At 50.5% G+C, this 26,815-nt stretch overlaps 1 protein-coding gene across 1 annotated transcript in view; it reads right to left on the reverse strand.

Moving 5' to 3' along the window:
- The window catches only part of BCR (BCR activator of RhoGEF and GTPase), a 132,864-nt gene extending 106,258 nt beyond the window's left edge, over window positions 1–26,606 (reverse strand). The window contains exon 1 of the mRNA XM_073006956.1: window positions 25,026–26,606. Coding sequence (XP_072863057.1) covers window positions 25,026–26,304 — 1,279 coding nt within the window. The 5' untranslated portion in view covers window positions 26,305–26,606. The remainder of the gene's footprint in view (window positions 1–25,025) is intronic.
- Window positions 26,607–26,815: the final 209 nt, after the last annotated feature.

Raw genomic sequence — 26,815 nt, forward strand, 5'->3', positions numbered from 1 at the left:
GGTCTGGCTCTGTCGCCCAGGCTACAGTGCAGTGGTGTAATCATAGCTCAATGCAGCCTCAAACTCCTGGGCTCAAGTGATCCTCCCAACTCAGCCTCCAGAGTAGCTGGGACTACAGGTGTGCACCAAAACACCTGGCTAATTTTCAATTTTTTGTAAAGACAGGGTCTTGCTATGTTGTTTAGGCTGGTTTTGAACTCCTGGGCTCAAGTGACCCTCCCAACTCAGCCTCCCAAAGTACTGGGATTACAATATATTCCTTTTGAGTCCATTCAAGATCCAACTAATGGGCCATCCTCTCCATAATGTCTTCCTTCTGCTAACCCAGCAGAGTCAGTCACTTCTCAGTGGCTGATGGGTACTCACTTCCATTCCAGCACCCCTTTATCAGTTGTTTTTAATATATGGCTATGGGTTCCTTGAGGTCAAGGACAAAGTCAGAGCCTAAGCATTGTGCTTGGACCCCAGTAGGTGTTACATCAACTTCAAATGAACAGATGAATGGTTGGAGGATGAATGGATGGTGGAATAGGTAATGAGTGAATGGAAGCATGTTTGGATGGATGAGTGAATAATGGATAGTTGAACGTTGAATGGATGTATGGTTGGCTGGATGTTAGACAGATGATGGATGGACGGATGGATAGAGGAATGGATGACAGAGGAATGAACAGATTTAGTTGGATAGATGAGGAATAAAGAACAGGTGAATGGATGGTTGGACGACTGTTGGTTGGATGGGTGGATAGATAAATAGATAAATGTTTGGATCTTGGATTGATGAATAGATGGATGGATAGATGGATGGCCTGGATGAATGACGGAATGGCTCAAGCACTGCTACCCCTTTCTCAGGAACATCTGCTGCTAGGAAATAAGAGGAGCAAGTTTACTCATCTTGAGGTTTGAAAAGGTTTCTGGGTTTTAACACCCTGTTCTCTCAATGTGGAGGGGCTTTTTGGTAACTTTGATCAATAAATGACTATCTTCTTTTTTTTTTTTTTTTTTTTTTTGAGACGGAGTCTCACTCTGTCACACAGGCTGGAGTGCGGTGGCCCAATCTCGGTTCACTGCAAGCTCCACCTCCTGGGTTCACACCATTCTCCTGCCTCAGCCTCCCGAGTAGCTGGGATTACAGGCGCCCACCACCACACCCAGCTAATTTTTTTTTTGTATTTTTAGTAGAGACATGGGTTCACTGAGTTAGCCAGGATGGTCTCGATCTCCTGACCTCGTGATCCGCCCACCTCGGTCTCCCAAAGTGCTAGGATTACAGGCGTGAGCCACCGCGCCCGGTCTATTTTCTTAACTTTTTATCCTGGAAAATTTCAAACAAATACAAAAGTAAGAAAGCACAGCATGATGAATGCCCATTACCCCATCATTTGGCTACAAGGATTATTAGCTCATGGCCAGCCTTGTTTCAGGGAATATTCATTCAGGCCTGGGAAGCAGCAGGAAACAGGAAAGAGAAAGGGGAGTTAGAAACCAAGTGACCATCTCTTATCCCACCTTTTCCACCTCCGGCAACTTCCTTGAGGAAAGAATCCTCAGGGGGATTGGAAGACTGACCCTACCTGCCTCACAGGTTCTAGGAGAGCAGCTCCTGTGAGCTCCGGATGCCCACGCTCGGCTCTGTCATCGATTGCATCATCACCAGGCATTTGGAGGCAGCTCGTTGTGAAACGCAGGTTGGCAAACTGCAGCCCACAGGCCAAATCCAGCCCACTGCCACCTGTTTTCATGTGACCTAGGCCTTAAGAATGCTGTTTATAGTTTCACATACTTACATTCTAAAGGTTTATGTAAGTATCCACATAGTAGCCTCGATTTTGCCTCTCAGCCACAAAGGTAAAATTAGTTACTATCTGGTCATTCAAGGAACGTTCAGCCAATCCCAATACTGTAAAGTAAAAAAAAAAAAAAAAAAAAAAATCTTGGTTCAAATCCTGGCTCCGCTGCCTGAGTTTCTGATCCTTCCTAGGCTTTAGCTGTCTGAGTATCCCCTTGGCGAGCAGCAACCACCAGCTCCTTGCAGAAATACAGCAAGGCTTGGATCCTGGACAGTGAATGGGGGATCACCTTACAAAGCACAAAGCCAAACCCAAATGCAAAGTTCCAGTAAAGGGAGGGATCCTTTCTCTCCTGCAAGTGTGCCAGAGAGGGAACACTGGAAGATCTGTGAGGAGGAGGAGGAGGAGGAGGAGGGTCTCCAGAAGTCAAAGTGCACCTTGAGACAGGCCCACCAAGTGGAATATTCTGAAGGAAAGCGTGGCTTCCACTGAGGCATCTGTACCCCACAGGAGTGACAATGTGCACTGCCGGTGTTCTTCCTGTCCTTATGCCCTCCAGACTGACCAGCCCATCTCCAGCACCGGCCAGCTCAGTACCAAGACAGCCCCTCCTCCAACTGGCACTAAGAATGCTTGGGAAAGACTAACAGGCTCTCCCTGCAGGAAGGATGCCTTGCCTTCCGATCCCAGGTGGCGCCTGCAAAAGGGTGGGAAGCTGTTGGGGAACTGGTCTTCTGTAACAAAGGTAAATTATGGCCCCAAAGGACCTAATGTGTCCCTCACACTATAGCATAGAAACACGGGTGGCCACACACGCATGCCTGCTCATCTCAGTGTTGGCCTCAGCACATGCATTCCTGACCAAGCGGGGCTGTGCTCTGGCTGGCAAGACACCAGCTGGCACTACCAGGCCTCCTGCTGCCAACCACCTGCCTGCACATCATCACCTCCGCCCTGGCAGACACCCCCATGCTGCCGTCTCCCCCATCCACGTGGGCAGGGCCTCCCGCCCCACGCTCTGCACTTTGGCAGGTTTCCCCAGGTGACACCTGCACAGCCTCTGAAATCCGTTCCAGTCCTGGTGGTGATCCATAGACTGGCCAGTGGGCAGTAAGGGAGGACAACAAATCAGCCAGCAAAGCAGTGTCCTGGTTCCCGTTAAGGGCACACATCGAGGTCACTCCACTCCAACCCATGTCACTGCAGGAAGCCAGACAAAACCAGGACCCTACAGGAAGGCTGCTTAGACATCCACCAAGAGGGATTTCCAAATAATTTGCTGGGAACTCAGAGCGACATGACTTAATTTTATCTAGAATCACAAAACTAACGGATCTTAAAGATGCTGCCATTCAGCTTCATCATTTTCGGACAGGAATTCAGAGGCCCAAGGAGTCTATGTGAGTCAATGGAGTCAGAGTGGCGGCCAAGGGCACAGTTAAGATGGGCCACACAGAGCAAGAGAGGAGCAAACGTGGGTCCCAGCTCCAGAATCCATGAGCTGGGATGGCTAAAACTGAACTGCTGGCTCCCAGTTGTGAGCACTGGAAAATAAGATGGAACACCCTCCACGGTGTGGGGTGACTAGTCAGTGCTGAAGAAGGGGCCATTCCTCTCCTTTCCTCCCCAAACCCGTGATACCACGCTGCCCTCCCTCCAAACATGGCCTCACCATTATCTGCTCTCCCTCCAGCCGAGACCATCCAAACCCACTGCCTGCACAGGGAGGCGTTTGTCCTCCCATCCCAGCCCAGCTTCTGCCAGCCAAGTACAGCTATGCAAGTTCCTCTCCCTTTGTAAAAACCCTTTTCTACCATGGCCTTCTGCTTCCTTGGAGCTTCAATGAAAGCCAAGCAGGAACTCCATGAGCCACAATTAACTGGACAATGCTATCTGGCAGATCTAACTCATGATGCACAGAAGCTGCCAAAATGCTTTTCAGATTCAGTTACAAGCAGCCCACAACAGCAATACACCAGCAAACTTCACAACAGACAAGGGGACAGTAAGTTCTTTCCCTACCGAGAACCACAGCGCCGACAAAGAACTGAGTGTCACACAGCCAGTGGCCTCAGGAAACTTCTCGAGTGAGAGAGTGGAGCAGTGTGACCCCAGCTCAGGGCTCCTCCCTATCAAGGCTGGGCTGTTTCGAGGGTCATCAAGGAATCGGGAATTACCATGGGGCCCAGTCTATCACAGACTCCTCTGACCCAAAGCAAACCTTAATCTCAGATTCTGCTTCTCTGGAATGAAAATCCCACATCACAATTTTGGATTTTTGGAGGGTAAGGCTCCATACAGCTATTTTAGCACCTGATGCAACTGCTTCAGTACAATCCTGAGAACAGAAGGAGGGCAAGAAAAAAGTCAAAGAAGAGCAGGCAATTAACCATAAAGCCAAGGGCAAACTGGGGCAGGATTTCTGGAAGGTGACCTGGCAGCAGCCATCAAGGGCCTTAAGACCATCCACATCTCTGATCTGGTAAATCCAGTGACAGAGGCCCACCCTGTCATGGGCAGAAACTCATATAAAAAGGCATTAACTTGGCCAAGTATGGTGGCTCGCACCTGTAATCCCAGGACTTGAGGAGGCCAAAGCGGGCAGATCATTTGAGACCAGGAGTTTAAGACCAGCCTGGGCAACATGGCAAGACCCTGTCTCTACAAAAAGAAAAAAACGACAGAACGAGTGTGGTGATGTGCCCCTGTGGTTCCAGCCAGTCAGGAGGCTGAAGCGGGAGGACCACAGGAGGGCAACGCTGCAGTGAACTCTTACTGCACCACTGCAGACGCAGAGCGAGACGGCATAGCTAGACCCTGTTTCAAAAACAAACAAAAACAAAAACTCACAAAAAAAAAAAATTCACTGAATGTAACTAATGCCACTGAACTGTACATTTAAAAATGGTTAAAATGACCCACGTGCCCATCAATGAATGATAGATTAAAATACATATATACACAAATAATTGAATTATTATTCAAGCTGAATAATATGAAAATGAAAGGAAGGGATTCTGAAACAGTAAAACACAGATGAACTTTGAGGATATTATGTGAAATAAGTCAGTCGCAAAAAGACAAATACTGCATGATTTCGCTTAAATGAGGTTTCTAGAGTTGTCAGATTCATACAGACAGAAAGGAGAACGGTGGTTACAGGGACTGGGGGAGTGGGGAAGGAGCACTGTTGTTTAATGGGTAGAAATGAGTAGAGTTTCAGTTTTGCAAAGTGGAAAGGAATTCTGGAGATGGATGGCAGTGACGGGTGAATGACAGGAATGTACTTAACACCATCAGCTGTGTGGCTAAAAATGGTAAATTTTATGTTACATTATTTTACCATAATTTTAATTTTTAGTGGTTAAAATGTCCAATTTATATATTTTACACAACTTAAAAAATTAATAATGTAATATACCAAAAACCAGTAAATTGGCTGCTTTAAAGGGTTGAATTGTATGGTACATGAACTACCTCAGTGAAGCTGTTTAAAAAAAAGAGAGAGAAGTTCGCTGAAACATTAAACTAACCAGCTGCATACAGAATCACTCGAAATGTTCAACAAAAATTCATTAAAATTAGATAAATTAAACCATAACTCCATTACAAAGTAATAATATGGCCCTTAAAAATAATATTTACACAACATTTACTAATACATGGAAATGTTCACATTAACTAACAAAGGCTGGACACCCGACTACACGGCAACATCTTAACTATATATAAAAAAAGTATACATAATTATTTCAAAAGTTGGCAAGAAAATTAAACCTTCCTTCATACTGCACAGAAACCTTCTCCATGAAGAGATATGCTCCCCTCTTGAGATGCCAGCCTTTCAAAACCCGCAGCCAGTGTTCACGGACTCCCAGAAACAGAAGGGTCCGAACCCTGAGGGCTAGAGTCAAGTCACCCAGGGAGCTTTTCAAAAAACCCAGACTCACTAGGAAGAGAAAAGCAAACAGTTGTGTGTGAACTGCCTATGAACAGGGTAGGCTCTAGAAGGGACAATCCAGCAAGGAAATGGGGACTTAGTCCTAGAACTGCCAGGAGGTAAGCACTGCCAACAACCCAGGTGAGCTTGGGAGAGGACCCCAAGCCCCAGCGGGGAATGCAGCCCTGGCAAACACCTCAACTGCAGCCTGAGGAGACCTCGAGCAGAGGAGCCAGCTCTGCTGTGCCCAGAAACTGTGACATCAAAAAACAAACTCATTAATCAGACCAGCTGCACACATGTGTGTGACTTTTTAATTACATGGGCAGGCAGAGTAGGGACCTACTGCCCTTGGCCTCTGCCAGGCTAAATGTTCCACTTCCTGTAACCACTTTGTTCCTTGGGCTTAGCAGCACCAAGCACTAGGAGACTACGGCCTCTCAGGCCTGGATACGTCCACCAGCACCAGGCAAGACTTGGGCTCCTAATGCCATGTATCAGCCTGCTGACTGGCAGAAGTCCTGGTGAAGTGAAAACATCCCCAACCTTTTTCCAAATGAACAGCCCAGCCCAGCCTTTGGAAAGCCCCCTTGGCCAGGCATGGTGGCTCATGCCCAGAGTCCCAGCACTTTGGGAGGCCGAGGTGGGTGGATCGCTTGAGCCCAGGAGTTTGAGACTGGCATGGGCAACATGAAGACACCTCATCTCTACAAAAAAATACAAAAATTAGCTGGGGATGGTGGTGTGTGCCTGTAGTCCCAGCTAATTAGAAGGCTGAGGTGGGAAAATTGCCTGAGCCTGGAGAGATCAAGGCTGTGTGGTGAGCTGTGATCGCACCACCGCACTCCAACCTCGGTGACAGAGTGAGACCCTGTTTCAAAATTTTTTTTTAATTAAAAAAAATTAAAAGTCCCCTTGTAGCCTGGGCAACATAGTGAAACCCTGTCTCTACAAAAAAATTAAAAATTAGCCAGGCATGGTGGTGCATGCCTATAGTCCCGCTACTTGAGACGCTGAGATGAGAGGACTATTTGAGCCCAGGAGGTTTAGGCTGCAGTGAGTCGTGAGTGTGCCACTGCACCAGCCTGGGCAACAGAGCAAGACCCTGTCTCTAAATAAATAAATAAAAAGCCCCCTTTGAGCTTTAAACCAAAACAGTTCTGAAAAAAGAGTAGCCAAGGACAGATCACCGGTCCTAAGCCACCAGCTCTGGGCCACCCTGGGTGTTTCAGCGCACACGGTGGCACCTACATATCTGAGGATGTTCCCTAGGAGGAAGTCCTGCTCCAGCCTTTGATGTCCAAGGTCTCATCAGTGTCATGCCCCGTCATGCCGTCTTTTTTTTTTTTGAGACAGAGTGTAGCTCTGTCACCCAGGCTGGAGTGCAGTGGCGCCATCTTGGCTCACTGCAAGCTCCGCCTCCCGGGTTTACGCCATTCTCCTGCCTCAGCCTCTGGAGTGGCTGGGACTGCAGGCCCCCATCACCACGCCCAGCTAATTTTTTTTTGTATTTTTAGTGGAGACAGGGTTTCACCGAGTTAGCCAGGATGGTCTCCTGACCTCCTGATCTACCCGCCTTGGCCTCCCAAAGTGCTGGGATTACAGGAGTGAGCCACCACGCCCGGCCCTTTCTTGTCTTAAAATTCAATAAAGTGACCCTCCTCCCTTGGGAATGACTCCAATTAATTCACATACTTGAGGGCAAGGAGAAAGGAGAGACAAAGAAGAAAACATCCATTTTCCCCTCTCCTTTCAGATCCATCCCCTGCACTCATGGGGGCAAAGGAGACAGGGCACCCCAGTCCTAACCACCACCTTCCCCTGCATCCCAACAGCTGACTGCAATAGTTTCCACCCATGGAATTAGGAGGCAGACCCCTAGCTGGCTTTCTGGGGGCACAGCTGCCCCGCCCAAAGCAGCAGAGGCTTCCACAAGAAGCCCCAGGCTTACTGAGGAGTGAAAACAAAGCACCTCTCCCAGTCTGCCAGCCCATCCTCATCAGCCTTCCCAGACTTCCTTGCCAGAGTTTCTGGAACCTGAGACTATGGCCTTAGCAGGATAAATAAGCAACCGCGGGGCTCACAAGGGCCGGAGAAGCCAGGAGGTGACACAGGCATGCCGGGACCGAGTCTCCAATGCTTCCTCAGACATCCCTTTCTAGAGTCTTCCTGGCTCTTGCACAGAGAAGAGTCTGCTGGAGCAACTCACACCATCTGGCCACTGAAGAAATGCCACGGGAGAGGAAACCAGACTTATGGTAATAATCACAACCTGCATTTGTTAGGGCCAAATTCTTTTTTTTTTTTTTGAGACGGAGTTTCGTTCTTGTCACCCAGGCTGGTGTGCAGTGGTGTGATCTTGGCTTACTGCAACCTCTGCGGGTTCAAGTGATTCTTTAGCCTCAGCCTCCTGAGTAGCTGGGATTACAGGTGTGCACCACCACGTGCAGCTAATTTTTATATCTGTAGTAGAGATGGGGTTTCGCCATGTTGGCCAGTCTGGTCTTGAACTCCTGATCTCAGGTGATCCACCAGCCTCGGCTTCCCAAAGTGCTGGGATTACAGGTGTGACCCACTGGGCCCAGTCCTGTTAGGGCCAGATTCTAACAGTACCTCACCAGCTCACCAGCTGCTCCAGGAAACAAGGGCAGGCCCATGCGACTGCTCCTGGACAAGATGCCTCCCTTGGGTGGGTTCCATGAGTTGGCCCGGTGCACAGCAGTCCTGGATCCCAGATCCTCACCCTGCTCCACAGCCCCACAAGGCCAGGCTCTGCCCCAGGCACCACCAGCATGGTGCCCAGCACCATGTTCCTCTTCACTTGCCCATGGCCACCAGCCATGGGGATCAGCCGCCATAGCCACCCTTTCATTCCCCTTACCTGCGGTGGCCTCCCACCAGGAAAATGCCTTCAAAGCATAGCCACAGCACGTCAGGCCCATGGACTGGACCCCTGCAAAGCCACATCACCCCGATAGCTGTTCAGTAGTAACCCAGTCACCTCTCTGTGGGGGCAACCAACCTTCCCATAGACCCACACACATCACTCACCTTTCTGGAGCCCCTACTTGGAAGAATCTCCCCCTGGGACTCTGGCCCACCAATTCCCTCCTCGGCACACAGACAAAGATGTGGCCCTGTCCCTGGAACACAGCAGGCCAACGGTGGACACTCGGGGAGCACTCAAACCCCAATCCTGAATCCTCACTCCCCTCCTCCCCGCTGCCAGAATGCTGGATACTGCGGTCCATATTTAGTGCTCTGGTGTCTCCTATACTCACTTGGAGCCTGGCTTCTGCCCTTCATCCCATAACCTCCTAACAGTCACTTCCTTTTAGCCTTTCTGCAACATAAACTCCCCCACTTCTTTCTCTCATGTGACCTCCCCTTGCATCTCATGGGACGCAAGGCCTGTGGGCCTGCTCCGGCTCTCCACTCCACACACCCTCTGCAACCCACACTTCTGTCCTTCCTCTTCATTCCTGGCCTGGTCATCTCTCCTAAAGGCCCACCCTGAAACCCTCCAGCACAGCCCTCGCCATCCCCATGCTCACACAGCCTCCCTTTCTGTCACCCCCTCCTCAGAATTGGCTCATATTCCTTGTCCTCTCCATCCCTCCCCACTCCTCTCCACCTCCCCTCAAGACAACAGCTCTAGGTACCTGACTTCCACTGGACCATCACACACACTTCTGCTAAACCCACCTTACCAACGCAAAGCTCCAAAGGCACTCCCTCTCCTGCTTAACAACCTTCAGTGGCTCCCTATTATCCTCAAAGAAAGCACAACACCCTCAGTCTGGCTTCTGAGACCCACAGAGGATGACCCCAACTCTCCTATCACCCTCACCTTCCCTGTTGCCCACATTTTACATCAACTCTCCAACCAGAGCCTGCTACTTTCTGAGCATACAGTGTGCCCTCCACAGCCTCAGGTTCCACACCTGCAGATTCAAGCAACCTCAGAATGAAACTATTTGAAAAGAAATAACCAACAATAAAAATAATACAAATATAATAACAATACCATGTAACAACTATTTACAAAGCATTTATATTATATTAGATACAGCCATACCTTGCTTAAAAGGGGATATGCTGAGAAATGTATCATTAGGCAACATCGTCTTCATGCAAACATCATAGAGTGTACCTACGCAAACCTACATGACAGTCTACTACACGCCTGGACTACATGGTACAGCCTATTGCTCTCAGGCCACAAACCTGCACAGCATGGTACTGTACTGAATACCGTAAGCAATCGGGACACAGTGGTATTTGTTTCTAAACATATCAAAATGTAGAAAAGGTACAGTGAAAATACAGTATTATCATCTTACGGGACCACCGTCATTAACCAAAACGTCATTATGTGGTACATGACTGTATTATAAGTAATCTCAGGATGATTTAAAGTGTACAGGAAGATGTGTATAGGTTATATGCAAAAGCTAGCTTGCCATTTTACATAAGGACTGAAGCATCCAAGGATTCTGGGGTCCCCAAGGGCAGGGGTCCCCAATCCCTGGGCCATGAACTGGTATCAGTCTGTGGCCTGTTAGGAACTGGGCTGCGGAGCAGGAGGTGAGTGGTAGGCAGAGAGCGAAGCTTCATCTGTATTTACAGCAGTGAGATTGCTCCATTACTGCCTAAGCTCTACCTCCTGTCAGGTCGGCAGCAGCATTAGATTCTCGTAGGAGCAGAAGCCCTATTGTGGCCTACTTATGCGAGGGATCTAGGCTGTGTGGGCTCCTTATAAGAATCTAATACCTGATGATCTGAGCTGAAACAGTCTCATCCCGAAACCATCTTCTAACCCCCAGCCTGTGAAAAAACTGTCTTCCATGAAACTGGTCGCTGGTGTCAAAGAGGAGGCTGGGGACTGCTGCGCAAGGGAGTCCTGGAACCAATTTCCTGTGGATATTAAAGGACGACTGTACTGAACGCTTCTAGACCCTGACCTCTTGCCCACATTCCCTGCCTGGAACACCCTCCCCTCCACAACCTCTTCCCCTAAGAAGCAGGATAGATGTGAGGTTTCCCTTCCCACACAGCCCTTGGCACTGATCCATCCACAGAGCCTCACCACCTGCCCTATGTTACCGTTATTTTAGGTGCCAGCTTGTCCTGGCTCCCACCCTGGCCTGCTGGCTCCTGGCACCTATTTAAGGACTGTATCTGAACCATCTTTTTATCTGCCTGCACATCTAGAGGGATGCTGGCACTGAACAAACCCCTCCTGAAGATCAGTGTTTTCCCATCAACTCTGCCACTTACGAAACACTGGAAGCTTAACACTACTGAACTGCACACTGAGAAGTGGCTGAGATGGTACATTTTATAGTAAGTGTATTATACCACAATTTAAAAAATACACACATTAAAAATGAGGGAGAGAGAAGGGATCGTGGTGACTGCAGAAAGTGGCTGACTGGCACTGTCCTGTCTTTCCATTTCTGTGGAGATTTGAAGATGGCAATTTTTTTTTTTTTTAATTTGTACCTATTATGAAAAAAGCAATGGTTTTTATTATTTTTTTTTATTTGTTTTTAATTTTGAGAGTTTCACTCTTGTTGCCCAGGCCGGAGTGCAATGGCACGATCTCGGCTCACTGCAACCTCCGCCTCCCAAGTTCAAGCGATTCTCCTGCCTCAGCCTCCAGAGTAGCTGGAATTACAGGCACCTGCCACAATGCCCGGCTAATTTTTTGTATCTTTAGTAGAGATGGAATTTCACCATGTTGGCCAGGCTGATCTCGAACTCCTGACCTTAGGTGATCCATCCACCTTGGCCTCCCAAAGTGCTGGGATTACAGGTGTGAGCCACTGTGCCTGGCCGGTTTTTATTTTTTGAGATAGTCTCGCTCTGTCACCCAGGCTGGAGTGCAGTGGCAAGATCTCGGTTCACTGCAACCTCTGCCACTCAGGTTCTAACAATTCTCCTGCCACAGCCTCCTTGAGTAGCTAGAATTACAGGTGTGTACCAACATGCCCAGCTAATTTTTGTATTTTTGGTAGAGACGACATTTCACCACATTGCCCAGGCTGGTCTTGAACTCCTGACCTCAGGTGATCTGACTGCCTCGGCCTCCTGAAGTGTTGGGATTACAGGCATGAGCCACCACTCCCGGCCAAAAAAAAAAGCAAGGTTTTTATGTGTATTTATTTATTTGCTTTTTAGAGATAGGGTCTTGCTTGTTCTGTCGCCCAGGCTGGATGGAGTGCAGTGGTGCAATCATAGTTTGCTCAAGCCCTGAATTCCTGGGCTCAAGCCATCCTACCACCTCAGCCCCTAGAATAGCTGAGATTACCAGCACATGCCACCATGCCCAGTTCACTTTTAAATTTTTTGTAGAGATGGGGTCTTGCTATATTGCCCAGGCTGGTCTCAAATTCCAGCACCTCAGTTTCCCAAGGTGCTGGAATTACAAGCATGAGCCACCACGCCCAGCCTGGCAACAGTTTTCAAATCAAGAACATCTGAAAAGCAGGTTTCAGGTAACAATCCATGTCTCCAGAAACAAATGTGGAGATTTTATCCATGTTCCTAAGGGAGAAAGTGGAAAGCTTTTGGAAGTCAGAATTCATAAATGAGTTCCATTTATCACTCTAAGATTTGGGCAAAAATAAACAGCGCTTCTGCACACCCCCACAGAGCGAACAGGCTACGCCGAGCTTCCACTTAACTAGGGTGATTCACAAAATCAGAGCAGAACTCCAACCAGTCAGACGGCGGCTCTGAGCCCAGCACAACCACCTCCGTGCCTCAGGGACAGAGAACTGAACGTGGGCATTGCCAGCCCACCCTTTGCACCCTTGGGCTCATGCCAATGCATCACTTCACAAAACTGGGGAGGACTGTGGGACAAAGATGATCCTATCTACCCAGCTAAGGTAGAAGTCAAATGAGCCCTGGGGGTGACCTTGAGTCCTCCACCTAAAACCTCCCGACACTCAGCTAAGGGGATTCTTGTCGCTCCTCCACAGGAACCCCTGTGAGAGAAGACATTCTGCAAAATGCAACAGGCTACACAAAGTACCATCTGCCCAGCTCCCTCAAGCACAAGGCAGCTCAGCCTCTTTGGGATTTGCTGCCCAGTCACCACCCAGACAAGGCAAGGAAAGGCTAGAAGGAAAAATCAAGGCGCTGGCAGATTCGATGTCTTCTGAGGTCCCACTTCCTGCTTCACAGACGGCATTTTCTCACTGTGTCCTCATATGTGAGATGGTGTTAAGAGTCTCTCTGGGGTCTCTTTTAATAAGGGCATTAATCACATTCACGCGGGCTCCACCCTCATGACCTAATCACCTTCTGAAGAGCCTACCTCCTAATTATACTGTCACCTCTGGGGTTAAGGTTTAAAAATAGGAGGCTGGGCATGGTGGCTCACACCTGTAATCCCAGTACTTTGGGAAGCTGAGGCAGGCAGATCACCTGAAGTCAGAAGTTTGAGGCCAGCCTGGCCAACATTGTGAAACCCTGTCTCTACTAAAAGTACAGAAAAATTAGCCAGTTGTGATGGTGTGTGCCTGTAGTCCCACCTACTCGGGAGGCTGAGACACGAGAACTGCTTGAACCTGGGAGGTGGAAGGTTGTAGTGAGCCAAGATCTCACCACTGCACTCCAGCCTGGGCAACAGACAACACTGTCTCAAAAACAAACAAGCAAGCAAAAAACAAAGGGGGAATTTAATTTGCAGGAGGATACAAACATGCAGTCCATCACATAACCTTTAAAATGTAAGAACTCCACTCGGCCCAGGGGGATTATGGGAGGAGAATGAGGGCCCTGGCACACCCCTGGGTCCCCCCGGAGCTCATACTGGTTATGCAGTGGCTGAGCTGAGTGAGTGAAATGTCCATACTAAATTATGCATTTCTCCTTAAAATTTTTTTGCTAAGTGGTGTTCAATCTACTGACATTAGATGCATGAACAGGAGACTCTATGAGACCAGACAGGAGGCCAGATGGTCTGCGCCCGCTACTCCCATGAAGCCCCCAAGGGGAAGGGTCGTCCCCTCCAGCTGACAGAAGCCAAGGGAGAATTAAGTCGCTGTGTGAGGCCACACAGTGGCAAGTGCCAGGGCTCTGGGCAAGTTCAGATCTTTTCCCTTCAAAGCCTGCATTCTTTCCCTGCACTAAGTCAACATATGTTGCCTGTAGGCTGCTTCGAATGCTCATCAATACCTTGTCACGTGCAGAAAATCTCTCCCTACTCTACAAGCATACAAACTGACCCCAGTAGCACTTTCAACATGGAAGCATGTCAGGCCTTTAAAGTGAAGCGAATCTTCAAAAGCTCTTCTTGAGCCAACAGTGGCACTTGAGTCGAGGATCTCCTCGGGCTGCTCAATTTCTGGCGCGCTCTCTCTCTCTCTCTCTCTCTCTGTGGCTGCTGCACAAGGCCCCCCTCTCTTCTTCTGGGGTCCCCTTGGTTGTGTCCTGGCCTTGCCTGGAGATGGTTCCTTCCCAGTGCTCCCTGGTCACTCACCTGGCTCTCTGGGCCCTGCACCTGGCCCTGTGCACACACAGCCGGCTACCTCTGTGTATCTCCGCTACATTTTCCCAGCCAGATCTTGTCCCTCTGCCCCTCCCAGAACCTGCACAACAGACCACTGTCAGCAGCAGGTCAGCGTTCACAGCCCTTGACTGTTGGTGGGAAAAGCAGATGGATGGGCAGTGTCCTTCCAAAAGTTCTGCCTTCTGGGGCCCCCTGCCACACAACTTGCTAGAGAAGCCTCACCAAAGCGTCCCAGAAGGAGCTATCAAGAGCCGGGAAATCTCTATCTTGGAGATTTGCAAAATAAGAGAGGGGAAACATGTTCCTAGACGGCTGACGCCTTCAAGACCCAGACTAAAGGCTGGGCCAGATGATTTCTATCATGGCACTTAGGTTAATGAGGCTGTCTTCCCACCAGACCAAAGCTCACCTGCTGGAAGGCCTGCCTGACCATACTGAGTGCCATCTGTGCCCGGCACAGCAGGTGCCCAAAACCGGTTTGCTGAGCAACTGATCCAGGTCTCCTCCACCTCGGCAGAGTCATTCTGTGTCTGCTCTCCTGTGATTAACACAACCACTCAGTCTGAGGAGAGAGGCAGCGCCAGCCCCTCCATCAACCACTTGACCTTGGGCAGGTTACTTCAGGCCAGAGTGTTTGTCTCACACCCCCTCCGACTCAATCAGTAGAGGGAGTATAATTACAATAATCCTGCTCCAGCCACTTTACAAGAATCTTTCCAGGGCCCATGAAGCAGCCTCCATGAAAGTCATATTTACTACATCAGTGGGGTGTCTGGTCTTCCCACCCCAGCCCCAGGAAGGTAGGTCTGTGAATGTGCTGATTGCTCTGCCCAGGGGCACCGGCCACCATCCAGATCTACAGGCATTTTGCAAGGTCGTGGCAGTGAGAGCTAGGATCCAAGACTGCTAATTAGCAGGCCCCAGTCTGAGGATTCGGGAAGCTCTCTAAGGGTAAGCCAGGGAGGGCCAACCATCAGCAAAGAAGGAAACAGAACCAGTGGGATAATCTCCAAAGCCACCAAGTTTCATTGCCGGGCCACCTGTGTCACTATGCCCCCGAAACCCACCACCACTTATTAGACGTGATAAAGTGGGGTTGGGCCAGAACAAGGGAAGGTCTGGACAAATAAAAATCTCAAGAGATGGCGCGTATCATTCCATCTTCAATCTGCAAACGCCCACGGGGCTCGAGGTACAGACCTCCGTGGGCTCAGGTGCATCGTCACATCAAACACCGTTAAAGGGTCAGAGGGTGGCCCATCCCGCGGGACACCACAGCAGGGCATACTCTGTGCTTGTCTTAAGGATCCTATCACCCTAAAGAAGGAAGCCAGACAGACAAAGGATTAACAGGAAACAGCTGCAAATATACCGTTAAAGACAGACACACGGGGAAAACGCTTTGACTTTAGAAAGGTTTTGTTTGTTTGTTGTTATTGTTTTAAAGACAAGGCCCTTGAAGATAAGCCTTTCCGTAAATCAATGAATAAAGCCAAGAAAGGATTTCCATGAAGATAGTGCCAGGCACATAGAAGATGATCAATAAATACCTTTGAGAGATTGGATAGGGAGAGGTGGTTGCCTTGGTTTTTAATAAGAAAGGGAGATAGGCTCATGCCTGTAATCCCAGCACTTTGGGAGTCCGAGGCGGGCGGATCACGAGGTCAGGAGATCAAGACCATCCTGGCTAACACGGTGAAACCCTGTCTCTACTAAAGATACAAAAAAATTAGCCGGGCGTGGTGGCGGGCGCCTGTAGTCCCAGCTACTCAGGAGGCTGAGGCAAAAGAATGGGGTGAACCCGGGAGGTGGAGTTTGCAGTGAGCTGAGATTGTGTCACTGCACTCCAGCCTGGGTGACAGAGCAAGACTCCGTCTCAAAAAAAAAAAAAAGGCGGAGGGGGGAGACATACACCAAGATAAAGAGAAGAGATGGAAAAAGTTGTGTTAATAAATTCAGGCTGGGTGCAATAACTCACATCTGTAATTATTCTCAGCACTTTGGGAGGCCGAGGCAGGAAGGATAGTTTCAGGCCAGGAGTTCGAGACCAGCCTGGGCAACAAAGCAACAAAGACCCTGTCTCAACAAAAATTAAAACTCAGCCAGGCATGGTGGCATGAGCCCGTAGTCCCAGGTACTCAGGAGGCTGAGGAGAGAGGATCGCTTGAGCCCGAGAGTTTGAGGCTACAGTGAGCTATGATTGTGCCACTACACTCCAGCCTGGGCAACAAAGCAAGACCCTTTATCTATTAAAAAAAAGTAATAAATTTTAAATTTAAAGAAAAAAATTAAAGAAGCTAAGGAAAGAACCTTAGCAATAATCTATTCCCACCCCTACTTTTGGATGTGGAGAGAGAAGGCAGCACATGAAGCTTTAGCACGCAGTTCTCCTGATGCCTGGCTCAGTGTCCTCTCGGCCCTGCTAGGTTGCCTAAAACCACATGACACTTGACTCACATTCCTCCTAACAGGTCTGAGGGAGCCGACACAAGCACCATCTCCCTCTGCCTGGCAGCCCTTTTCTCTGCTGCCCAGTAACGGACTAACCAAGTGTTACAAGCTAAGCCATGCCTCACCCACCATATGACCTTTGATGTTCTAACTCCCAGTACCTGGGAATGTGACTGTATTTGGAAATAGGGCCTTTCAATAACTAAGTTAAAGTAGGGGTCTTTACTGCCCACCTTAATCCAGTCTGACTGGTGTCCTTTTAAGAAGGGAAATTTTTGGCCGGGCGCGGTGGCTCAAGCCTGTAATCCCAGCACTTTGGGAGGCCGAGACAGGCGGATCACGAGGTCAGGAGATCGAGACCATCCTGGCTAACACGGTGAAACCCTGTCTCTACTAAAAAATACAAAAAACTAGCCGGGCGAGGTGGCGGGCGCCTGTAGTCCCAGCTACTTGGGAGGCTGAGGCAGGAGAATGGCGTGAACCCAGGAGGCGGAGCTTGCAGTGGGCTGAGATCCGGCCACTGCACTCCAGCCTGGGCAACAGAGAGACTCCGTCTCAAAAAAAAAAAAAAAAGAAGGGAAATTTCGGCCGGGTGCAGTGGCTCACGCCTGTAATTCCAGCACTTTTGGAGACCGAGGAGGGCCGATCACCTGAGGTCAGAAGTTCGAGACCAGGCTGGCTAACATGGTGAAACCCTGTCTCTACTAAAAATACAAAAATTACCCAGGTGTGGTGGCAGGCACCTGTAATCCCAGCTACTTGGGAGGCCAAGGCAGAATTGCTTGAACCTGGGAGGTGGAGGTTGCAGTGAGCCAAGACCGTGCCATTGCACTGCAGCCTGGGTGACAAGAGTGAAACTCCATCTCAAAAAAAAAAAAGAAGGGAAATTTGGACACAGTGTGTGAAAAGAAGTGTGAGAAAAGAAATTTCTGTTATTTAAGCCACCAGTCTTGGTATCTTGTTATGGGACAGCCTTGGCAAACTAATATTCTGGGCCACTTCAAAGCTAAGGGCGTGAAGGCTCAGGGAAGATCGCCATTACTAACGGGTGTTTTCCGGAAGAGAACACCCCTGTGAAGGATCAGAGCTGGGAATTAACTCAGTCTTAAGACTGAGAGTGCTAGGCCAGGCGCGTTGGTTCACGCCTGTAATCCCAGCACTCTGGGAGGCCGAGGCAGACGGATCATGAGGTCAAGTGATCGAGACCATCCTGGTCAATATGGTGAAACCCCATCTCTACTAAAAATAGAAAAAATTAGCCAGGTGTGGTGGCTCACACCTGTAATCCCACCTACTTGGGGGCTGAGGCAGGAGAATCACTTGAACCTGGGAGGCGGAGGTTGCAATGAGCTGAGATCGCGCCATTGCACTCCAGCCTGGGCAAAAAAAGAGCGAAACTCCAAGAAAGAAAAAGAAAGACTGAGAGTGCTGCCCTGGGGAACTTCAAAGCCCTGCTTGAATGAAATCAGCCATGCACAGTTATATGAGGAATGTAGGAGAGGCAAAATCATAGAGACAGAGTAGAAACGGTGGCTTCCAGGAGCTAGGGATGAAGGGGAATGGGGAGTTAAACTCTGATGGATTATAAAGTTTCAGTTTGGGAAGATGAAAAAGTTTTCGAAATTGACAAGTGGTGATGGTTGCAAAACAACATGATGTACTTAATGCCACTGAACTGTACACTTAAAAATGGAGAAAATGGTGCATTTTATAATACAAATTTTAGTCAGGCGCAGTGGCTCAGGCCTGTAATCCCAACACTTTGGGAGGTTGAGGCGGGGCGGATCACCTGAGGTCAGGAGTTCGAGACCAGCCTGGCCAACATGGTGAAACCCTGTCTTTACTAAAAATACAAAAATCAGCCAGGCGTGGTGGCACGCACCTGTAATCCCAGCTACTCGAGAGGCTGTGGCAGGAGAATCACTTGAACCTGGGAGGCGGAGGCTGCAGTGAGCTGAGATCGTGCCACTGCACTCCAGCCTGGGTAACAGAGCAAGACTCTGTCTTGGAAAAATAAAAAATATATTAAAATTTTATAATAATAAAAACAATAACGAACCTCTAACATGTTACATGGATACTGTATTTTAATTAAAATAACTACACTTTCAAAGGGGGAAAAAAACACCCTGTCTGAGCCACAACAGTTGTATTTTATCTAGCCAGGGTCAAGATATTCCCTGGGGTTCATAGTTAATTTAATTCCCCAACACCCCGAGTCTTGATCCAAAAAGCAGCAGCCTCTGCCAAAACTCAGACTTCCTCTTTGGTAACCTGAGAAAGCTTCCAAGATGCCCATTCATTAAACAGGGGACCCTCTCAAATCACAGGGGTGAGCTGCAGCCTGGGCCTCAGGCACTGCTGTGTCCTCTCTCAAGTGTGCTACAGCTAAAGCACATAGCTCACCTGGGCTCTTTGTCCTGGTGAGGGCAGCAGTCACAAACACAAGACCTCGTGGCCATAGGACTCCCAACCAAGGAAGGGAGGGGGCTATAAAGCTAGAAGCAACAAACTAAGCAAAAGGCACACTCCCCTGAACTCAGTCAAATCAACAGCACTCCCAGCGCCTTCTTTAGTGAAATGATTCAGAATGCTCCATTCTGTTCCCAAAACAAGTCAGCCTTCCCGAACCAGAGAACGCTTGTAAAATTTGATCTAGACTCTGCTTCTGTGCGGTTGATGCCTTTAGCAGCCTCAGACTCCACCCAGATCTACCCACTCTGTCTCCACCCATGGAGAGGAGCCTGTACTCAACTGAGAGGTGGCCACGAGGCTCTGGCCTTAAGAGATGACGATGGAGCCAACTCCAGGCCTGGGTGACCTTTCTCTGCCCCACAGTTACTCAAACTGGCTGCCAGTCCAGTTCATCACCCAAGGGAAAAACAATGCAGTGGTCCCTCTGGCGCCAACACATCGCTGGAATCCAAAGGGCAAATTAAGCTGCTTAATAAAAATGTGAAAACACAGGGCAGCCACTCACATGAAGTCCATGAAGAAATACAAGATCTGTCCCGTCTCAAGACTGACACCTGGAAGAAGATTGACAGGCACACTGGGCTGGGTGTTTGGATCAAGAATTCCTCAGACCTCCCAACACAAACAAATAATAAATGTGTTTGAGGTGATGAATATGCTAATCTCCTTGATTTGATTATTATGCATTGTAGATATGTATCAAAATATCACAGTCTCTGAATAGGTACAATTATTATGTATTAACAGGGAGAAAAAGAAAAGAAAAAGGAGGAGGCTGGGTGTGGCGCCTCACGCCTGTAATTCCAGCACTTTTGGGAGGCTGAGGTGGGTAGATCGCTTAAGCTCAAGAGTTCGAGGCCAGCCTGGGCAACATAGGGAGATCCAATCTCTACAAAAAAAAAAAAAAAAAAAAAATTGAGAAAGAGAAGGAGAAATGTCTGGTGTCCCAACTGATATTGAGCCAACTGCAAGACAAATAAGAGAGCCCCTCCTCCCCAATGCCAATCAGCCTGCAATCACAGAATGTGTGGGTGAGGCTAACTAGACCATCCTATTTCAGCCCAGTCGGCCCACATCAGGAAAACTGCCTAGCCAACCAGAGAACTGTGGGGGGAAAAGAAAAAGGTTGTTATTTTAAGCCACTTTAAAAAAAAAAATCCTCTGAAAGTAAAGTACAGGGATGAAATGAGAAAAAGACAGAGTAATTGATCAGTCAGTTCCCAATGATCAGTAAAATTCCCCAGTCCTAACCCCATGGGCTATGAAAGGAGGAAGGGCGCTTCCAGTATGTGCTATGTGTAAAGCTCAGAACCAGGTTCCCTGGGAGACCCAGAAATGAACCAGTGATTCCTGCCTTCAAAAAGCACACAGCTGGCCCAGAGTGGTGGCTCACGCCTATAATCCCAGCACTTTCAGAGGCTGAGGCAGGAGGATCGCTCGAGCCCAGGAGTTTGAGACCAGCCTGGGCAACATCGTGAGACCCCATCTCTACAGAAAAAATAAATAAATAAATAAATTAGCCAGGCAAGGTGGTGCACACTTGTGGTCCCAGTTATTTGGAAGGCTGAGGTGGGAGGATTGCTTGAGCCTGGGAGGGCAAGGCTGCAGTGAGTGGTGACTGAGTCACTATAATCCAGCCTGGGTAACAGAGCAAAACCCTTTCCCAACAAAGAGAAAAAAAAAAGGCCGGGCACAGTGGCTCACACCTGTAATCCCAGCACTTTGGGAGGCCAAGGCGGGTGGATCACTTGAGGTCAGGAGTTCCAGACCAGTCTGGCCAATATGGCAAAACCCTGTCTCTACTGAAAACACAAAAATCAGCAGGGTGTGGTGGTGTACACCTGTAACCCCAGCTACTCGGGGGGCTGAGGCAGGAGAATCACTTGAACCTGGGAGGCAGAGGCTGCAGTGAGCAGCGATCACGCCACTGCACTCCAGCCTAGGCAACAGAACGAGACTCCATTTGAAAACCAAAAACAAAAACAAACCCACACAATTTCTGCCACCACATGGATGAACCTTGGTAACATTACATTCAGTGAAATAAGCCAATCACAAAAAGACAAGTATTGCACGACTGGACTTACATATCTATCATAGTTGAATTCAGAGACACAGAATGGAGAATGGTGGTGCCAGGGGTTGGGACGGGGAAATGAGGAGTTATTATTTAATGGGTACAGAGTTTCAGTTGGGAAGATGAAAAAGTTCGAGATGGATGTTGGTGATGGTCATACAACAACGTGAATGTAGTCAACACCACAAAACTGTATGGATAAAAATGGTTAAAATGTTCCACTCCCTCACTTGACTGGCCTTACCCAAAAAAAAACAATTTAAAAGGGTTAAGATAGGAACTTTTGTTATGGTTATCTTACCAAACTTTTAAAAATTACAAAAATGGTAAATTTTATGTATATTTTACCATTTAAAGAAAAGCACACAGTCTAGAATCACAGGGCAGATGTGGGTGACCCCAAGCCATTGCTGCCATTTTTCCTCAGGGCAAACGGCTACTCTCTGCTCTCCAACTTCCACTGACTGATCAAGTCCTCTTCAGTCCTGCCACTTCTGGAAGCTTCTCAGATCTCACTTCCCTTCAACACATACACGTGTGTGTGTGTGTGTGTCTCTCTCTCTCTCTCTCTGTCTCTTCCAGTAACTTGTAAGTTCCCAGATGGCAAGAACCACACGCTCCTTCTGTGGGTTCTGCACAGTTTTACAGCAGGGCTCACAGCCGTCTATCATTACCCCCATAGGCGGGCCCAGGGTGCAAAGACTGGAAGGACCCCCTGAACCTCCCCAGTGGTGCTTTGCAGGTAGCAGTATGGAGTAGTGGGAAGAACACGGCAGGGCCCCCAGGTTCCAGATGGAACAGCTCTGCATTCACACAGAGACCCAGAATCCCAGCCCTGCCGCTTCCCAGTTGTGTCTTTACCTGTAAATGGGCAGCCCCACCCCAGGGGGACAGATGAGCACATGAGGGGCCCTATAGGAATCACTTTGTCACCGCGCCCACGGGTGGCTTCGGCCCCCTCCCGTGAGGGCCCCTCAACTTGGAAATGGGACGGTCCACTCATCCAAACAGACCGATTCTGAAGTTATTAGATCCGGGCCACCGCGGAGCATTAGGGCAACTTCCTCCCCCCACCCACCCCATGAGTGATTTTCCTTATTGTTCCTTTTCAGACCAGCAGGCTCCACAGCCCTCTAAAGAACATCAGTAAACAGTAAGGCAGAGACAGATGGCTGAGCCAGTGAGGATTCCTCTTTCCACGCCAGCCACACATGGATGCACGTCAGAGCAAACTGCTGGGCAAAGAGTGTCAAGGTGCCCAGGGCTAAAACAAGCAGGAGTTGTAAAACCTAACAGGATCCAAACTCGTAGACTGTACAACACCAAAAGTGAACCCAAATGTAAACTCTGGACTTTGGGTAATAATGAGGCGTCAATGCAGGTAGGTTCATGGACTGTAACAAACGTGCCCCTCGGGTGGATGTTAACTGTGCAGGCTGTGGGGGTGTGGACGTACGGAGTGTATGGGAAATTGTGTACTTACCTATCAATTTTGCTGTGAACCTAATAGTGCTCTAAAAAAATTAAGTCTTAAAAAAGGAAAACTGTCTGAGGAAAAATAATCTCTTTTAAAAGATGTTTAAGTGACCTTAGTCACTAAAAACGTCTAAGAGGCCTGGTGAGGTGGCTCATCCCTGCAACCCCAGCTACTCAGGAGGCTGAAGCTGGAGGAATGCTTGAGCCCAGGAGTTTGAGACCAGCCTGGGCAACACAGCAAGACCTTGTCTTTACAAAACAACAAAAAAATGATAATTAGCCCAGTAGAGTGGTTTTGAGCCTGCAGTCCCAGCTACTGAAAAGGCTGAGGTTTGGAAGGATCACCTCAGCCCGAGAGTTTTGAGGCTGCAGTGAGCTATGCTCATACTACTGCATTCCAGCCTGGATGGCAGAGCCCGACCCTATCTCTTAACAACAAACAAACAAACAACAAACATTTAGGGGGAAAAAAATAAAACCTAATGGGAAAGACACTGTGGGACCTTCAGGACATTCAGAGAAGAATCCAGAAAGTGCTAAAAGTGGGCCCAAGTGGTAAAATTAACTCCTCAGCCATTTCCTGAGGACCTGCCCTGTGTGACTCAAGGCACTGGGCTTCCCATCCTTCTATAATCATTCCTATTTTCATTTACTGACTTGCATTCAGGGTCTAGTGATGTGGTGGGCAACATGGCCAAGTCTACAGGAGCTGTAGGAAAGGCTGGGCCCAAGGTTCTGGAAATCCACAATTCTTCACCAGCAAAGATTATCATTTCAATTTGAACATCTCCCTAAAAACCTCTCATTTTCTTTATTAATAATTCTCCTGCACCACAGCACTGAGAGCCAGTTCAAGTTGGCTCGCCTGACCAACAGCTGGCCAGACAAGGCTGGTGCCCAGTAACCACAAGGCAATCCTCCAGATCCCGAACGAGCTGAGGTGCCTGCAAAGCAGGCTTCAGAATAGTACCCCCGCCCCAACATAGGGACTTAGGGAATGCAGCCGGGCCACACTGCAGGTCGGAGTTGAGGAGCGGGACTCCACAGGCAACCCCGGCTGCAAATGGAAGATCAGCAACTGAAGTACCTAACACAAACAGGACAGAGTGCCCATCACAAAAAAGGCTGCAGCTCTAAGAGCCAAAAATAGCCTCACTTGTTTCAAGAGGATTCCGACAAACCAAGCACATCCAACTCCTCCATCAGCAGAAAAAGAAAAATCAATGAAGCAGAAAACCAGATCAGCTTAACAGGGACCAGGACTCCAAGAGATTCCCGACAGCCTCACACACACCCCAGCCCACCCTTTCCTTACCCCAACGGCAAACTGTGCCTGGATCTCAAAACACAGTCCCATCACCCAAAACGCCTGATGGTATTTTCATCTAGCACAGAAGTTACGTGTACAATCCCATAGTTTTAATCTTAGCGCTAGAGTCTGACCACAGATTGGGAGCCCCGATGGGTGCTTATCCTTGGCAAGATGAAACAGCAGGAGCACTTCAGAGGCTCAGCAAATGGGGCTGGGTTAGCACCATGGAGGAGCCTGGTGGCGAATGACGGGTGAAGCCTCCCACCAAAGCCAGGCAGATCAGAACGGGTGTGGCTCTGCTTCAGCCCCAGATAAAATCCCCATGTAGTTGATTTTCGGTGACCCACTGAGTCACAACTGTCTGTCGCCTCACTTCCTTCTAATTCCTATTCTCACCTGCCGTGACCTGCCCGTTCAGGGCTGCTGGCTAGCAAGCAAACCTGACACTTCTATGGCCTAGGAGCAGCTAGCATATCTCAGGTTTCACAAATGTTGTCATATAACCCCTCCAGAACAGGATCACTGGGGTGGCGGGGAATGTCCAAGACATAAATCCGTCCCTGCTAACAGCATCCGATCCGGGCGCTACAGATGACTCCAGCTTTTATGCCATCCTCACTGCCCGGCATGGAGAGAGTACAGGGCAAGGAGGTTACCACCTGAAGCATCTTCCTCCAACTCACAAGCTGTACTTCACAAACACATTGCTCTAGAATGAAAGGAACAAACCACCTCCCATTCCTCACAGGACCATCCTCAACCCAATCCCATTCCAAACACTAACAACCTGCGTTCAGGAAGGAGGAGGGAATGGAGTTTGTTCGGGTGCAGGATACGCGTGAACCACAAGTGCACCTGATAATCACTCAAAAGTTACCTATCCACTCCTCCCTCCCAACTTGTTTTGTATCCCCTACTCGTCTATAGTTGTCCTCCCCGGTGCAGGTGTGCCCACACACGTGGCGTGAGGAACTCACCTGCGTCTCCATGGAAGGTGCCCTCGCCATCGTTGGGCCAGATCTGCCCGGTCTTGCGGACGCCCACGATGGTGGCCTCGGACACGACAACTGGGCAGTGCCGGTGCCGCTTATGGCACTGCGGCGTGGGGGGACTGCTGCTCTCGAAGGACTGTTGCGAGTTCTGCGAGGGAGAGCGGCTCTTGTCCCGGAACATGCGGTAGGTGGTGGGGCTTGGGGACACGCGGCTGGACTGGCCGGAGGAGAAGTCCTCCTCGCTGGAGGTGAGGTTCTCGTTGGAGCTGCAGTCCGGGGTATAGCCGCCTCCGCAATCCTCAAAGCTCCGAGGGGAATAGGACCTGCGGGGCCAGGTGAGGCGCTTCTCCTGCTCAGAGGTGCTCTGGCTGCGCAGGAGCGGGCCCTTGCCCTCTCCTTCCATCATGCCCCCGACATAGATGCTCTGGTAGGGCTGGTACTCCAGGGGCGGCCAAGGTGGCCTGCTACCTCCATTGGCGTTGATCAGGTTGTCCTTCAGGAAGCGGGGGTTCAACTCGGCGTCCTCGTAGTCGCCGTCGACGCCGCAGCTGCTCTCCGAGCAGCGTCCCCGGTAAGGGGGCCTGGAGGCATCCCCCACGCTCGAGCCCGCGCTGTGCTGGGACTTTTTGCGCTCCATCTGCATGGCCTGGCTGCCCAGGGAGCTGATGCGGTCCGACACCTCTTTGTCGTTGACCTTCACCAAGCCGCGCTCGTGGTGAAACTCGACGTTCACGTAGAAGGGCTTCTCGGCGTCCGCCCCGGACTGGCCATGGCCCTTGCGGATCCGCTCGAAGTTGGACCTTAGCGCCGCCACACTGGCGGGGGGCCCCCGGTCATCCCGTTCCCCCGACGCGGCGGCCCCGGGCCTGCGGGCGGCCCCGGGCTTGGGCTTACCCGGGGAACCCTCTCCGTCCGGCCGGGCCTCGGGTTCCTCGGCGGGCGGCGGGTCGGCTCCGTCGGCGGGCGCGGGCTGCGGGCGCGGCGCGGGCGCTCGGGGCTCGGAGGCGCCGTCGGGGCCCTGCGCCGCGCGCCTGAAGCCCCAGCGCTGCCGGTCATAGCTCTTCTTTTCCTTGGCCAGCAGCGTCTGCAGGTATATCATGCGGAAGCGCTCCTGGTTCACCTCCTGCTCCAGGCGCCGGATAGAGGCCTTGCAGCGCTCCAGCTCCTGCTCGATGTCGCCCACTGAACGCAGTTCCATGCGCGGCGGCTCCGAGTCCGGGAACTGCGCCTTCCACGCCTCCGCGAAGCCCACCGGGTCCACCATGGCGCGGCCGGCCTCACCTGCGTCGCCGGGCTGCGCGCGGCGCCCGTCTCAGCGGCGGCGCGGCGGCCTCGCCAGGCCCGGCCCCGGGCGCCCGGCGGCCCCCATGGCCCCGCGCAGCGGCAGCGGCGAACAATGCCCGCCCACTCCCTGATGGCAGGTGAGGCGGCGCGGGGCGCTAGGCGGCGCGGGGCGCTGGGCACGCGGGGCGGGGCGCGCTGGGGGAAGGGCGCGGGCTGCGCGCGCCGCTATTGTGTGCGGGGCTCCTCCGCACGGCGAGGCGCGCGCGCTGCTCTCTGCTCCGCCAGGCCGCCGCCAGACCCCGGTAGCGGCCCGCGCGCTCCTGGCCTACTCGCTCCCGCACCGCCGCACAGCTCCTCCGCCTCAGCTGCCGCCGCCTCAGTGGGCGCTACGCTCGGCCAGCCCCCTCTCGCCGCACTCCCGCCCGGCCCGCACTCTGCGCCGCAGGAAGGGGAGGGCCGGGGGGCGGTGGCCGCCGCGCGGCTGACGGAGC

Source organism: Chlorocebus sabaeus, chromosome 19, assembly GCF_047675955.1.
Source record: "Chlorocebus sabaeus isolate Y175 chromosome 19, mChlSab1.0.hap1, whole genome shotgun sequence".
Lineage (NCBI taxonomy): Eukaryota > Metazoa > Chordata > Mammalia > Primates > Cercopithecidae > Chlorocebus > Chlorocebus sabaeus.